The following is a 16516-nucleotide window of genomic DNA, read 5'->3' as shown; positions in this document are numbered from 1 at the left end:
ATTGCATTGGGAGTTATACCTGATGTAAATGACGAGTTGATGGGTGCTGACGAGTTGATGGCTGCAGCACACCAACATGGCACAAGTATACATATGTAGCAAACCTGCACATTATGCACATGTACCCTAGAACTCAAAGTATAATAATAAAAAAAAATAAAAAATAAATAAAAATAAAAAAAAATTAGGCAAATACATGAACAGGTACTTCTCAAAAGAAGACATACAAGCAGCCAACAAAAATACAAAAAAAAGCTTAACATCATTAATCATCAGAGAAATGTAAATCAAAACCATAATGAGATACCATCTCACATTAGTCAGAATGGCTATTACTAAAAAGCCAAAAAACAACAGATGCTGGAGAGGTTGTGAAGAAAAGGGAGCACTCATACACTGTTGGTGGTAATGTAAATTAGTTCAGTCACTATAGAAGCAGTTTGCAGATTTCTCAAAGAACTTAAGACAGATTCAACACAGCAATCCCATCACTCGGTATATATCCAAAAGAGAATAAACCATTCTACCAAAAAGACACATGCACTCGCATGTTCATCACAGCACTATTCACAATAGCAAAGACATGGAATCAACCTAGATGCCCATCAATGGTGAACTGGATAAAGCAAACATGGTACATTTATACCATGGAGTACTATGCGGTCATAAAAATAATAAAATCATGTACTTTGCAGCAACATGGATGCAGCTGGAGGCCATTATTCTAAGCAAAGTAATGCAGGAACGAAAAACCAAATACTGCATGTTCTCATTTGTAAGTGGGAGCTAAACACTGGGTACTCATGGATATAAAGATGGGAACAATAGATACTGGAGACTGACAGAGGAGGAAGGGAAGCAAGGGTTGAAAACTAGTTCCAGGGGTACTATGCTCACTACTTGAGTGACAGGATCAATCATACCCCAAACCTCCGCATCACACGATACATCCATATAACAAACCTATACATGTTGCCCCTGAATCTAAAATAAAAGTTGAACTTACAAAAAAGCAAGAAGGAAAGAAATTCTCTGACCTACCCTGTCTGACTGCAGGTCACAGACCCTCATTTCAGGAGTCCTGTCCCATACCTGAAGGAAGAAACGCTGCACAGAGAAGCTGAGGAATCTGAACAGACAGGTCCTGTTGGGTTTTCCCACTCAGTCTATTTGTGGTAGATCACACTTTCTGTCCAATCACATTGCTACATGGTTGTCCACACTTCAATCATGCCTACCCAGTGATGTCCCCATAAAAGGCCCAAGAGGAGGGGGTACAGAGAGCTTCCAGATAGCTGAATATGTTCCTTGAAGATGGTGTGCCCAAGGGGGGCATGAAAGCTCGGCGCCCCTTCCCCACAGCTCACCCTATGCATCTCTTCATCTGTATCCTATGTAATCTCCTTTATAACAAACCAGTAAATATAAGTGTTTCTCTGAATTTCATGAACCAGTCTAACAAATTAATCAAACCCAAGGAGGGGGTCACGGGAATCCCAATTTCTAGCTGGTTGGTCAGAAGCCCAGGCAAAACAACCTGGATCTGCCATTGGCATTGTAAGTGGGGCAGTCTTGTGGGACTGAGCCCTCAACCTGTGGCATCTGATGCTGTCTCCAGGTAGCTGGTGTCGGAATTGAGTCAGAGGACACCCAGCTGGTATCTGCGGCAGAACTGATTGCTTACTTTTTGGTGGGGAGAAACCCTCACGTATTTCATCACAGAAGCCTTCTGTGTTGATTATTGCATTGTGTGAGAACAGAGGAAAAGCAGTTTGTGTTTTTTCACTCAGAAGTGTTCGATCGGTTCTAATGGTAAAAAGAAGAAGGTAGTCAGGCACGGTGGCAAACAGCTGTCATCCCAGCACTTTGGGAGGCCAAGGTGGGTGGATCACCTGAGGTCAGGAGTTTGCGACCAGCCTGACTAACATGGTGAAACCCTATATCCACTAAATTAAAAAAAAAAAAAAAAAAAAAAAGAGCCGGGCAATGGTGGTGCTGCCTGAAATCCAAGCCCCTTGGGAGGCTGAGACAGGAGAATCGCTAGTACCTGGGAGGGAGAGGTTGCAGTGAGCCGAGATAGTGCCATTGCACTCCAGCCTGGGCAGTGAGTGAAACTCTGTCAGAAGAAAAGGAGAGGAGGAGAGGAGGGGAGGAGGTGAGAAGGAGAGGAGAGGAGGAGGGGAGGAGGAGAGGAGGGGAGGAGGGGAAGGAGGAAGGAAGGAAGGAAGGAAGGAAGGAAGGAAGGAAGGAAGGAAGGAAGGGGAAACTAATGCGTGCCTACTGCCAACCATGCGAATGCTTTACATACGGTATTTAAATTAACACACCAGCTGGGGAGGTAGGTACCCTTCCTGCAGTTATATAGCTAAAACAAAACAAAACAGACAAATAAACAAACAAAAAAACTGAAGGTGAGCGCTTACCTGAGGTTAGACAGTTTATATTTGGGAGAGCTGCAATTTAAATGGGCATCTCTTTATCAATACCCATGTGCTTATGGCTACAACTTGCTGCCCAATAACCTAATGTATGGTGTGTGCTGTGCTGATGGCTAAAACAATGGCAGATGCAGTTGAGATCGAGAAGGATGTGCCAGAAATCTGTCCCGAACACATGGGAGAGGAGAAAGGCCAGACTCAGAGTGGAGCACCTGACCCAAGTACAAGCTCTCCTCATCCTGCTCACCTCTGCTAATCACCTGTGTCATAGATTCTCCCCAAGTCTAGGAGCATGGGAAGCAGGGAAAGATCAATCAGGGGGTTATAGGACTTCTTTCCAAGGATGAGAATAAATCCTGTAATGCCTTGCTTACCCTGAAGAGTAGGACTCTGCAAGGCAGGCCCTCTCAACATCTCTTAAGGGAAAAGCAGCATTTTAGCTCACGACAGTGTCCTAGCAGACAAAGGTTTAAGGCATAGCCTAGCTAAAGAGTTACTTAACAAATTCCAAAATAGTAGCAAAATAGTCTCCATAAAACTAAATGACTTCCAGGGAAGAAAGCGCATATTCCACTCCAGTACTTGTTGCCTTAATTAGGAACAGATTCTGATGACTGGGATTTATTTTCCTAAGCACATATCCACAAAAGCCAGAAACATCTTGTCATGCGGCAGCATCCCTGACATTTCTCAAAGATGAATTCCTAATTGGGTTTTAAAAAAAACAACCAGAAATTTTCATGCTGATTTTGATTCAGGATTCAAAACAGAACCTAAGACGTGCATTTCTATATTATTTCAAACCATGTATAAACTGCCTTAAAATCCTTAAGACTCCCTTCAAACACTAAAGTTTAAAAAAGGGAAAAACAGACTAAGAAATGAATTCTGAATTTAGTGTAGCAGAGAAGATTCTTCTCTTTCTTATGGAACATGAAAACTATCTGGTGATCTCTCCAAGACACTTTTAAACACCTTAATCTACTTACTTTTTTAAAGACAAGACGAGGGCTGGCACCTGCTCTTTCGCTTATGGGGTTCAAAAGGCTTTTTTGTGTCTTTCTTTGTTAATTTATTAGAGAAATTGGCCAGCCTTTTTCATTGATATAACTAAATTTTGTTATAATAAAGAATCTAGATGTACCACAGAGTCTGAAATACAGAAATTATTATCCTTACCTGCACAGTTTATCCTTAAGTGTTTCCATGTACTTCATAGTATTTTCCTTCACACTTGTTTCTGGGGAAAAAAAGGAAATCCAAAGTGAATGCAACTGCAGTCACAATTGAACAAAAACCATTCAACTAAAAGCTCAAAGCCAAAGGACTGAGGTCAAGCCACTAGTAATCGTAACATTCTATATTTGGAAAACATTCAAATCCATTGGAGTGGCTGCCTGAAGTCATGAGTTGGGGAGGATTCTGGGCCTCTGAGTGTCTCTGCAGGAGAAAGTCAGAGGCTGGAGCAACGGCGCTGAGCCAGCCTCATGTAGTCTTTCAAAGGCAGCTCACTGATAGTCTATCACTGGACGACGTGTGCTCTGTCTCCTACCTTTCCCGACTGATAGCCATGGGCTCGGTTGTCCAATACAGGGAAAGAGAACCTGACAGTGTAATGATTCCCATCCTACAGATGAACCAGAAAAGCCTCACTACAGGTAGAGGAGGATTGTGGACCCTTTCACTGAGAAGCAAACAAAAACATGGGATTCTGCCAGTAACTGGAAATCAATTGCTCAACCTCCAATGAGTGATGAGATCGGCTACTCTTCGAGATAAACTCAGCACTTCCTAATTACCAAATGTTGAAGGAATGAATGATTGCTATGGTTTGACAGATCGAAGAGGCACTTTATGGATAAAAGAGATTTGATATACTTTGAACAAGTTCTCCCCTTTTGCTCATCCGAGGAATGAAGGTGCCTTCTTCTCAAGGTGATAACTAACAGACATGCACACCAAGTGTCTGGAATAACACCTGCAGCCAAGGGGTTTCTAGCAAATGGTGGCTGGAATGATCAATGATGCTGCCATGTCTATTATTAGTATTATTATTGTTATCGTGGGTTTTATCATTGTTTTTATTCCAACCTTTATTCTGAAGGGTTATGTATGCTGAGGGGCTCATGTACTCTAAAGTTGGGGAATGTGGAAACACAGAAGCCAGGCTGCCCAGATTCATGCTACTAGAGTGTCTGGGGATTCTTGGACTTCTATTTCAGTCAACATGTATGTGTAAGGTGAGGGACAGTGGAACTGGAAAAAGTACCCTGACATTCTTCATAAAGAAACTAAATATTTAGATGGAAATTAAAACAATTACACATTCTGGTTCATTAGTCCATAAAAGGTAAAAAGAGATATTTACACAATGAAAACAACTGCTTAAGTTGCTATCTTTTCTTACTGACTTATGCTTGTCTAACACACAAACTTAGTTGTGCTAGCTGGAGCAATTATTGCAAGTTCCAAATGCCCCAACCAGAAACGTGTCTCTGTTTCACATGCCATACATATTTATGTGCCACACACTGTTCTAGGCATGTGGGATAGCTCAGTGGACAGAAGAGGTAGATTCCTGCTTCTGTAGTGCTTCCATTCTGGCAGCGAGGGATGCTAAAGAATAAACATAAAAATTCCATAGAACATTAGAAGGTGATAATGACAATAAGGATTTAAGGGGAAAAAAAAGACAGCAAGCGAAACAGGCTATAGAGTGGTCAGGGAAGACATCACTGGGGAAATGACACTGCCTAAAAGTTTGCAGAGGGAGGGAAGAGGGAGTCGACAGGCATCCTGGGAAGAGTCAAAGTCATCCTGGGAAGGGGGAGTCGACAGGCATCCTGCGAATGGAGTAGGCAGTCTGAAGGCCCCAGGGCAGCAGCACAACTGTGTGCTCCAGCGAGTGTGGCCAGAGCCAAATGTTCCATGGGGAGAAAAGATGAAGGCAGAGAAACAACCCAGGTCCAATCACGCAGGCCACTGTGGTAAACTATAGTCTCAAAATGGTCACAGCAATATTTCTGGTACCACATACTCTTCCAGAACCTTGCCGCTCCCTATCAAGAGGTAAAGTATATTTCCCTCTTCTTGAATGTGGTCAGGCTGAGACTGCTCCAACCCACTGAGTATGATGGAAGGTATTCTGTAACTCTTCTGAGGCTAAAGTCCAGTTTCTGCCTGGCTTTCTGTCCTGGGAACCCAGCCATCATGTTGTGAGGAAGCCCAAGCCACATGGAGAGGCCCTGTGTAAGTGTTTCAGCTGAAAACCTGGGTGATGGTCTTAGACTACATCCAGCACCAATTTCCAGATATCTGAGTGAGTGAGCTTTCAGGTGGTTAGTGCCTTTGAGTCTGAGGGATCCAGACACCACAAGATGGAGACAAGTCCCCCCACTGTAAGCTGTCTGAATTCCTGACTCACAGAATTTTGCACATAATAAATGGTGATGTTAAGTCATTAAGTTTGGGGATGTTTTGTTGCACAGCTGTAGTAACTAGAAGGCCACTGTCAGGATTTTGAGTGTTCTGAGTGGAATGGAAAAACACTGTAGAAGAAAAAAAATGAGATTGACCTACAGCTACTATGTTGAGAATACACCATAGGGGAGGATGGGGTGGAAGCAGAAAGACATGGACGAGGTTAGTGCAATCATCCAGGAAAAGATGATGAGGATGTGGAGGAGGAAAAGTAGAATATTTTTCTCACCCATCACCAGGGTCATGGCTGACACCCCTATAACAAAAGACAGGTTAACAAGAGAAAGGCATGACAAATTTATGTAACCAAAATTTTATGTGATATAGGAGCCTTCAGAGATGAAGACCCCAAGACCCAGAGAAAACTGTCTATTTTTGTGCTTAAGTTCAATGAAGCATATGAAGAATGGACAGCTATGTAGAAACATGATTGGACAAAAAGCATATGATCTAATGGTGATAAACTGGAGCTCAGCATGGCCTGTTTGTTCAGAATCTTCTTGGCCTCTGTGTAGCATTCCTTCCCTCCAGGTGATGGGGCAGGGCAACTGTCATATAAGGGTCTTATGCCCACGTTCCAGGGAAGGTAACCAACAGAATCCTTTAAGATCAGCTCTCACACAGAAAGACAGCGGATGGTTAGAGTGACCTTTCTGCTTCTGCTGTTTTCTCAGTTTCCAAGGTGCTGTACTTTGTAGTATCATGTTCTATGTCCCAACAGGGACTTAAACTAGTGCATTAGCAGGAGTTAGTGATAAGTGGGTAGATTTTAGATATATTTTAAAGGTAGAGACAATAGCTTTCCTAGTGGGTCAAATGTCAGGTGTGAGAAAAAGAAAAGTCGGCTGGGCGCGGTAGCTCACACCTGTAATTCCAGCACTTTGGGAGGCCAAGGCAGGTGGATCACCTGAGGTCAGGAGTTCAAAACCAGCCTGGCCAACATGGTGAAACCCCATCTCTACTAAAAATTCAAAAATTATCTGGGTGTGTAAATTATCTGGGCACCTGTAATCCCAGCTACTCGGGAGGCTGAGACAGGAGAATCGTTTAACCTGGGAGGCGGAGGTTGCAGTGACCCAAGATCGCGCCACTGCACTCCAGCCTGGGCAACAAAGAGCAAAATTCTGTTTCAAAAAAAAAGTCAAGAATGACTACAGATTTTTACCCTAAGCCACCAGAAAAAAACAGAAACTGCCATCAACTGAGATGGGAAGAATGAGAAGTGAAACTGGTTGGGGAGACAAGAATTTAGCTTTGGATTTGTTAAATTTGAGAAGTTTTTAGACATTCAGTGGAGACGTCAAGTGTGAGGTTGGTTATCTGAGTCTGGAGTTTGGGAAAGTTCTGGAACAGAGACATTTGGGATTGGCATTTGAAGGAATGAGACTGGACAATATCACTGAGGAAGTGGGAGTAACTTAAGAAGCCCTTGCTGATCATAGGCAATGCACCATTTATATTGTGATAGCACCTTCCATCCAATGGACAAAAATGGACAGCACCCCCCGAGGAAAAGAAAGCCATATTCTTATGTTTAAAAATAGTCTAGATGTCTATGAAGCTAATCACTTTCTTAAGAAACTGAATGCTAAGTACTTGCCTCATCTCAATGTCTGAAGCACCAGTTAGTGATACGCTGGACCTGCACGAGAACTTCCAGGCAGAGCCATGGGCTTTTCTACTTGCCTGGAGCCTGCCATCTAAGGAGAATGCTATGTTGAACTATTACTTTCATTGGACCCAACCTATGTCCCAGCCAGACAGCCTAAAAGTACCTTGCACGTATTCACTAAGTTGACTCACAACCTTCAAGACAGGCCAAGACTGTAGACAGGGAGTTTAGATTTTAAACTTCCTAAAAAATACACCCACAGACACAGTGACTGAGAATAGAAGTCACCTTTTCCTCTCTTCTTACTTCCCTCCTCTTCCTTTCTTCCCTACCATTTTAGGCCCGATAGAGCAGGGACCTGTGAGAATGGTGACGGTAGTAAGGCAAGGTTCCAAGAAGCAAAGAGGGCACTCAAGGAAATGCCGAATACAAAAGGAAATGCAACGAAACAAACAAGACCAGAGGACTGCAGGCCTCCTGATCAGGAAGAAGCAGGAACACATTAACTGCTTCTGTTTATTAAGGGAATCTGATATCCAGATTCAGGCCATGATATCAGAGTGGAATTCATACAATTAGTTTGATGAATCCAATTAAACAAAAACTTGGATTAACGGATTGATAATTAAATGCCATAAATCAGTAAACACAGTAGAGTGCATGAAACAAACACACATCACGCTACAGGAGTTCAATCTGGGTCCTCCTTCACGCAAGACCCTATACTTGGCACTAATTAAATATAAAAAGGACATAGCTTCCAGAGACACAGAGATAGCTGTGGGGCCAGCCTCTTTAACACTGATTTCTCACTGGAGTGCAGAGCAACATTTTCCATAAATATTCATCATAACCAATAATCCAAAAATATCCCTATGAGTCTGATGGGAAAAAAAAAAAATAACCAACCTACCCAGCAACAGCTTTTTGAATGTAAATACGGAAGTTGGAAGGTAGAAGATGTCAACACAAAAGTAGAAGAATGTTAAGTGGGAGGAAGTCCAACTAGGTTTCAATTCGTTGTATCCCTTGCATAATAAAGGGACAGCAGTATTTGACATGAAAATAGCATGGGAAATGAGTAACACCCAGGCAGACTTGCTATCAGATTGAATGGACCAGTGACTTGAAGAAACTCCAGCCCCACCACCCTCAATTAATAAGGAAGACATGCTCAGATGGGGTCAGTATGATACGATCTCACCTTTGAAAATGGAAGCCAAAGGGACCTCCCCGGTTTAGCATTAATGGCAAACTTTGTCAAACATTAGCTACGTTATTGGAATTTTCTAAATTAACATTAAGCACCAAGTGAGACCTGGCCTACATTTACGAAAATAAGTCATCAGATTTCAAAGATCAATATTCAAGAATCTATTTAGATAAAATTAACTCCCACTTAGTAAAATCTTTCAGAAGGAAGATGTGAAAGACAAAGGAGAAATTTTAGAACTCTGAGAAATTTTCAGATAGCTAAGGTATTATGCTGTCTTCGAGTGAATGAAAGGACTTTTGTTTGGATAATTAAATCATGCACGAGGATGAAGAGGTAACATAATCCTGAAAAGACGCAGGAAAGTCAGCAATACAGGAAAACGGACCTGCAGTTGGAATGTCTTGGCAGGTGGGGTGGCATAAGATTGTTTCAGTTCTTGAAAGATGGTAGATTCTTTCTATGAAGTCCTACATGAGTGAAATTTCACACTGAAGGGCAAAATGGAAATATCAACCATGAACCCCTAAAATGTAGAGTTTTGTCTGCTCATACACAAATGACACTGACTGTCACATTGGAGACCCAGTGTGTGGACACACGTGATATTGATTTAGCTACCATTTTACTGAGCACTTTCTTTTGCAAGACCTGTTTTAAACACCTTATTCTAAACATGAACTAAATAATAGTATCAATGAAGCAGCTCTATCATTATCACCATTTTATAGTTGGTGAAATGGAGCAGCAGTAAGGTTCAAAGTCACACTGCCAGTGAGGGATAGTTCCAGAGCTCACTGTTACAAAACATATGACTTCAACTTTATATAACAGGAGAGCAGTCAGTGCACACTGAATTAATGCATGTGAAATCTCAGCACCAACAAAATGAAGCCGGTGTTCAAAGACAGTAAATTCAGGAGAGGCCAAAGGTTGTGCTGTAAAAAGTCAGAGTTATAAAGAGTACTGACCATTGCAAAGATGAGCCATCAATAAATGAAAATCTCATTGTCTGTAAAATGTAAGGAAGAATGCTAATAGTATATCAGCATAAAACAAATCAACATTGTGTAAAATAAATTTATACATATAAACACATATGTATATATATATACATATGTATATATGTGTGTGTATATACATGTATGCATACATATATATATGAAAGAGAATAGGCCAAGTTGATTTCAAAGTAGGTTGCAATGAGAAAATGATTAATAACTTTCTAAAGCATATATCTACACTGGCTCATTCTCCCCAGTGAGAGGTTAATGGTGTGATTTTACTAAAAGATTTTGATTTGCATGTATAAATTTATTTATTTGCAGCATTTCTCTGCTATCACCTATCTGTGGTAGTTCTAGTTTAGCTAGAATTCTCAAGAGAGGACTTCTGAGTTCAACAGAATTCAGTCCTTCCCAGGCTTTTGACTACTCAATATAAATTCTCTAGATCCAGAGCCCAATGAATGCATCATTACCAAATTAGCAAGAGATTCATTTCTCATTGTCAGGGCATCGTTCAGTATGCTGTTGTTAATTCTCTGTCTCTTTTTCTCTGATGTTGATAAGACGTTTACAGATAGAAGGAAAATTATCAGATATGAGTCCTACAGATTTAAGAAGTGGTAACAGGGAAAGGGTTTCTCTTTGGAGTTATACCTGACTGTCATTCATACATTAATCTAATGTTTTTTCTTTTTCTCTTTTTTTTTGAGACAAGGTCTTGCTCTGTCACCCAAGCTAAAGTGCAGTGGTGTGATCACAGCTCACTGCAGCCTTGAACTCCTGGGCTCAAGTGATCTATTTTTTTGTAGAGATGAGGGCTCACTTTGTTGCCCAGGCTGGTCTCGAACTTCTGGCTTCAAGTAGTCCTCTCACTTCCACTTCCCAAAGTACTGAGATTACAGGCATGAGCCACCACACCCTGCCTCTAATGTTCCTTAAATGCCTACCACATGCCAGACTCCATGTTAGGCACTGGGGCCACAGAGATGAATATCATGCTACCCACGGGCTTAAGAAAATCAGGGTTGGTAATAGAAAGAGTCACATCAATAGATGACTAATAAAAGCAACAAGTTAGATTCCATAATAAAAGTAGCAGTCACGCTCGGAGCATCATGGAGGGAGATTTGGCCCAGCTTGAGGGGGTTTAAACACGACTCCCTGAGGAAGTGACTGAGTTAGAGATCTTAAAGGATTTTCCATGCTAGCTGATGCAGGAGGAGGCATGGATAATCCAAAACAGCAATTGCATGTAAAATAAGATTTGTGTTTTAGAATAGCAGGCATTTCATGTCATATCATTTTACCTTCCCAAGTATTTCCAAATCGTTTCCCTCCAAGCTTACTTTATGATTACTAGATGTACTACACGATCCCACACCAAAGGAAGACGGAGTAGCTACAGGAAATCAGCCTGTCCGAAAGCACAGGCTCTGAGCTTCTACCACTGCTCTAATAGCCACACTTGAACGTGAAGGTAAGATTAACTCATTCTTCCAGCTTTTCACCTTTGAGTAACGCGAGTGAGAATGTTGAGTTACAGTAAGTAACTTCATGCTGGCAGAGGTACCCAAAGAACAGAGAGTTAAAAAGTGTTTTCAGAACTGGCACATCATCCTGTGACTCAGTTGTCCATGAAAAAAGTGAAATCAATTATTCTGAACTATGTTGATGCCTCCGCTTCCACTGTTTTGTCCTGTGGGATGGTGTGTGGCTGTTGCTTCTCAGCGAGTCACCACCCTCAGAGAGTTCTGCCCCATTGCCCTTGAACCCTGGAGCACATCTCAAAGACTTGTCTGTCTTGATACTCATGTATGTAGACACAGCTCCTTGCTTAGACAGGGAGAGAGAGTGGGCAGGAAGAAGGAAAGGAGAAATGAGTAAGGAAGCTCCACCAGGTTTACAAATGTTTGCTATGTGGCGAGTGCTTATAGTAGATAAAGCCCAGGTTCCGATTTTACCTGCTGTGCCTGTCACTAGTTAATTGGGTATCATCTAATATAGTAATTCTCACTTTCCCCGTTCAGACCTGCTCCTACATGCAATCTCCTGATGCCCTTGAAGCACACAGCCTAATAAATCAGCACAAGTCAATGACAAAAGAAAAACCAAATGCTTGCGGTATGGAAAGCAGGTCAGTAAAAAGCTAACACTATCAGTTCCAAGCAGGTTCACTTCACAGCCTCCCACTCACGTGCCCTTGTCAAATGCCTTTTCTAAATGGAAAGACAGGCTAACTTTTCTCAGCAATCCCTGCTGACAGCAGCAGGCATATCTGGGTTTGCTTTCTTGCTTTCTGGTGCCTATAACTGAAAGAGTTGTGACCTGGAGATTAATTTACAGTATTTTAAAAATTGCTTAGAATGCCTATTTACTGCCTTACCTAGTAGTGTGCAACTGAGAATACGCAGTCTCATTCTTTGATTCTTTCTCCTATTATTTCCCTGAAATACAGGTATCACACACACACACACACATTTTTTTTTTTTCATTCTTTTTGATTGACAGAAGAAGAAAGAAAATTTGGGACTTTGTTTTAAAAGTGAAATACTGTCTTCTTAAACAACTTGTGTTTAAAACCAGCCCCAATCCACACTTGATCTTCTTACGCTAGGAAAAGTGAGCTCACACTGAGTGCTGGTAGGATGCTTCATGTGCGTCCTTATTTTGTTTAATTCTCACAATAACTCTCTAAATCCCTTTTGAGGATAAGGAGACTGAGGCTGCGAGAAGTTCTTTCAAGGAGTAAATAAAAAATTCAGACCCACTTGGGTTTTATGCCAAAGGTTCTGTGTTTACAAATATGCAATATTGTTGCCCAGTTGTGATGAAACATAATTTATGAACTTCACTGAGGGAATTTCGCAAAAGGAAAGAATTTACTTTTCCCTCTAAAGCAGAGGCTTTTCATATGCAGCTATTAAAAGACACAAGAGCTTGTGGGTCTGATGGTTGGTTTGAGCTGTTGCTGTTGGGAGAGATGCTGGGGCACTAGCAGGAAGACGTAGTTCGTGCTCAGTGGCCAAAGATGGCGTCCCCCGAAGGCAGCCAGATCCGGACTACGCGGTGTTTTCCAGGTTGGAGGTGCCCTCCTCAACTGCCTTACGAAGTTCCCAAGCAGCCCGCCCAAATACTACCTGCTCCTTACGCCGAAGGGATTTGGCAGGAAAAAGGCCAAATTGGCCATGCGGAGGCACAAAGTGAGGTCAGAACAACTTCCCATTTGATAAAAGCCTTTCGTTGGCTGTGAGGTTCCAATCATCACTCCATGCCTTACTCCCACCCCAAAACACACACATGCTGTCCACATCCAGGCACTGGCCCTCACCCCTACGTGGCCTCACTGTGCCTGACTGGGCACCTCCTGCTTATAAACATAGTCTCATTAGAGGCCAAAGATGCTAAGACAACGTGCCCCGGCTAGTAAGACACACACAGAGGTCTCCTCTCCTTTAATACGCAGGTGATAGATACATGGGTGATGAACAAGTATGTGTAAAAATTAACACAGGAAGGCCAGGCGCAGTGGCTCACGCCTGTAATCCCAGCAGGCGTTTGGGAGGCCGAGGCAAGCGGATCACGAGGTAAGAAGATCGAGACCATCCTGGCTAACATGGTGAAACCCCATCTCTACTAAAAATACAAAAATTAGCTGGGCGTGGTGGCACACACCTGTTGTCCCAGCTACTTGGGAGACTGAGGCAGGAGAATCTCTTGAACCTGGGAGGTGGAGGTTGCAGTGAGCCGAGATCGCGCCACCGCACTCCAGCCTGGGTGACAGAGTTGAGACTCCATCTCAAAGAGAAAAAAAAAGATTACACAGGAAAAATGCAAATGATTGAGTATCTGCTTCAATCTAGAATAGCCCTTGGACATACCCAAGAGGGGCCCCTGCCATGGGCATCATGCTAGAGAACCCTCGCTTCTAGATTCTTCCAGACTGCCCCTTTGCATGGTGAGGCGGTCACATGGCCAAAATATTTGCCCTTTCAATTCTGCTCTGTGTTCTTGGTACTCAGAATTTCCTGCCCAAATGTCTCTGGGAGCACTTCTTCTTCTTCTTTTTTTTTTTTTTTTTTAAATACTTTAAGTTCTGGGGTACATGTGCAGAATGTGCAGTTTTGTTTATTAGGTATACACGTGCCATGGTGGTTTGCTGCACCCATCAATCTGTCACCTACATTAGGTATTTCTCCTAAAGCTATCCCTCCCCTAGCCCCCCACCACCCGACAGGCCCCAGTGTGTGATGTTCCCCTCCCTATGTCCATGTGTTCCCATTGTTCAACTCCCACTTAAGAGTGAGAACATGTGGTGTTTGGTTTTCTGTTTTTGTGATAGTTTGCTGAGAATGGTGGTTTCGAGCTTCATCCATCTCCCTGCAAAGGACATGAACTTATCCTTTTTTATGGCTGCATAGTATTCCATAGTGTATATGTGTCATATTTTCGTTATCCAGTCTCTCATTGATGGACATTTGCGTTGGTTCCAAGTCTTTGCTATTGTGAATAGTGCCACAATAAACATATGTGTGCATGTGTCTTTATAGTAGAATGATTTATAATCCTTTGGGTATATACTCAGTAATGGGATTGCTGGGTCAATGGTATTTCTAGTTCTAGATCCTTGAGGAATCGCCACGCTGTCTTCCACAATGGTTGAACTAATTTACACTCCCACCAACAGTGTCAAAGCATCCCTATTTCTCCACACCCTTTCCAGCATCTGTTGTTTCCTTTTTAATGATCGCCATTCTAACTGGCATGAGATGGTATCTCATTGTGATTTTGATTTGCATTTCTCTGATGACCAGTGATGATGGGCATTTTCTCATGTGTCTGTTGGCTGTATAAATGTCTTCTTCTGAGAAGTGTCTGTTCATCTCCTTTGCCAACTTTTTGATGGGGTTGTTTTTTTCTGTTAAATTTGTTTAAGTTCTTTGTTGATTCTGAATATTAGCCCTTTGTCAGACGGATAGATTGCAAAAATTTTCTCACATTCTGTAGGTTGCCTGTTCATGCTGATGATAGTTTCTTTTGCTGTGCAGAAGCTCTTTAGTATAATTAAATCCCATTTGTCAATTTTGGCTTTTGTTGCCATTGCTTTTGGTGTTTTAGACATGAAGTCTTTGCCCATGCCTATGTCCTGAATGGTATTGCCCAGGTTTTCTTCTAGGATTTTTATGGTCTTATGTTTAAGTCTTTGATCCATTTTGAGTTGATTTTTGTATAAGGTGTAAGGAAGGGGTCCAGTTTCAGTTTTCTGCATATGGCTAGTTAGTTTTCCCAACACCATTTATTAAATAGGGAATCTTTTCCCCATTGCTTCTTTGTGTCAGGTTTGTCAAAGATCAGATGGTTGTAGATGTGTGGTGTTATTTTTGAGGCCCCTGTTCTGCTCCATTGATCTATGTATCTGTTTTGGGACCAGTACCATGCTGTTTTGGTTACTGTAAGCTTGTAGCATAGTTTGAAGTCAGGTAGCATGATGCTTCCAGCTTTGTTTTTCTTGCCCAGGATTGTCTTGGCTATGTGGGCTCTTTCTTGGTTCCATATGAAGTTTAAAGTAGTTTTTTCCAATTCTATAGAGAAAGTCAGTGGTAGTTTGATGGGGATAGCATTGAATCTATAAATTACTTTCGGCAGTATGGCCATTTTGACGATATTGCTTCTTCCTATCCATGAGCATGGAATATTTTTTCCATTTGTTTGGTCCTCTCATTTCCTTGAGCAGTGGTTTGTAGTTCTCCGTGAAGAGGTCCTTCACATCCCTTGTAAGTTGTATTCCTAGATATTTTATTCTCTTTGTAGCAATTATGAAAGGGAGTTCACTCGTGATTTGGATCTCTGTCTGTTATTGGTGTATTGGAATGCTTGCGATTTTTGCACATTTATTTTCTATCCTGAGACTTTGCTGAAGTTGCTTATCAGCTTGAGGAGATTTTGGGCTCAGACAATGGGGTTTTCTAAATATACAATCATGTCATCTGCAAACAGAGACAACTTGACTTCCTCTCTTCCTATTTGAGTACACTTTATTTCTTTCTCTTGGCCCAATTGCCCTGGCCAGAACTTCCAATACTATGTTGAATAGGACTGGTGAGAGAGGGCATCCTTGTCTTGTGTCGGTTTTCAAAGGGAATGCTTCCAGTTTTTGCCCATTCGGTATGATATTGGCTGTGGGTTTGTCATAAATAGCTGCATTGATTGGATACCAGATCCAGATGCAACTTCGGACTCCTTCAGTTCTTTAGCCCCCACAAACCTGAAAGAGGCTGACAGCTGGGAGTAGCTGCAGAAAGCAGACCTCTCCTTCCAGAAGAAGGATCTGGGCACTGCATCCAAGCCCCCACTGCAGAGCAGGTAGACAAAACTCAGACACACATGCTGGAGTGTCTGTGCATGAATCTGCAAGACAGTCATGGTGAGGGACAACAGAGATGTGCAAAAAATAGAGCTGGAGGCTGGGTTCAGGGGACCAGGACTCTGGCACCTCTGCTTTCTGATATAGAGTCCAAGGAATTCAAGCATTCTAAACTCATACCTGGTCTCCTAATCATTAATCATTAAGAAGTCATATTTATGGCAGGGTGTGGTGGTTCACGCCTATAATCCCGGCACTTTGGGAGGCCGAAGCAGGCAGATTACCTGAGGTCAGGAGTTCAAGACCAGCCTGGTCAACATGGTGAAACCCCATCTCTACTAAAAATACAAAAATTAGCCAGCCGCAGTGGCGTGTGTCCATAGTCCCAGCTACTCAGGAGACTGA

At 42.2% G+C, this 16516-nt stretch overlaps 1 protein-coding gene across 4 annotated transcripts in view; it reads right to left on the bottom strand.

The window, feature by feature from the left end:
- Positions 1–16516, bottom strand: part of DISC1 (disrupted in schizophrenia 1) — a 430525-nt gene that overhangs the window by 75661 nt on the left and 338348 nt on the right. For 3 of the 4 annotated variants that reach the window (XM_011997303.1, XM_011997304.1, XM_011997309.1), the window contains one exon: positions 3618–3678. The exons of the other annotated variant lie outside the window; for it this stretch is intronic. In XM_011997303.1, the coding sequence (XP_011852693.1) occupies positions 3618–3678 (61 nt within the window). The remainder of the gene's footprint in view (positions 1–3617; positions 3679–16516) is intronic. 4 annotated transcript variants of the gene reach the window in all.

This window comes from Mandrillus leucophaeus, unplaced genomic scaffold, assembly GCF_000951045.1.
Source record: "Mandrillus leucophaeus isolate KB7577 unplaced genomic scaffold, Mleu.le_1.0 Scaffold537, whole genome shotgun sequence".
Classification (NCBI taxonomy): domain Eukaryota; kingdom Metazoa; phylum Chordata; class Mammalia; order Primates; family Cercopithecidae; genus Mandrillus; species Mandrillus leucophaeus.
Note: the sequence above shows the minus strand (reverse complement) of the source record. Positions and strands in the feature narration are given on the sequence as shown.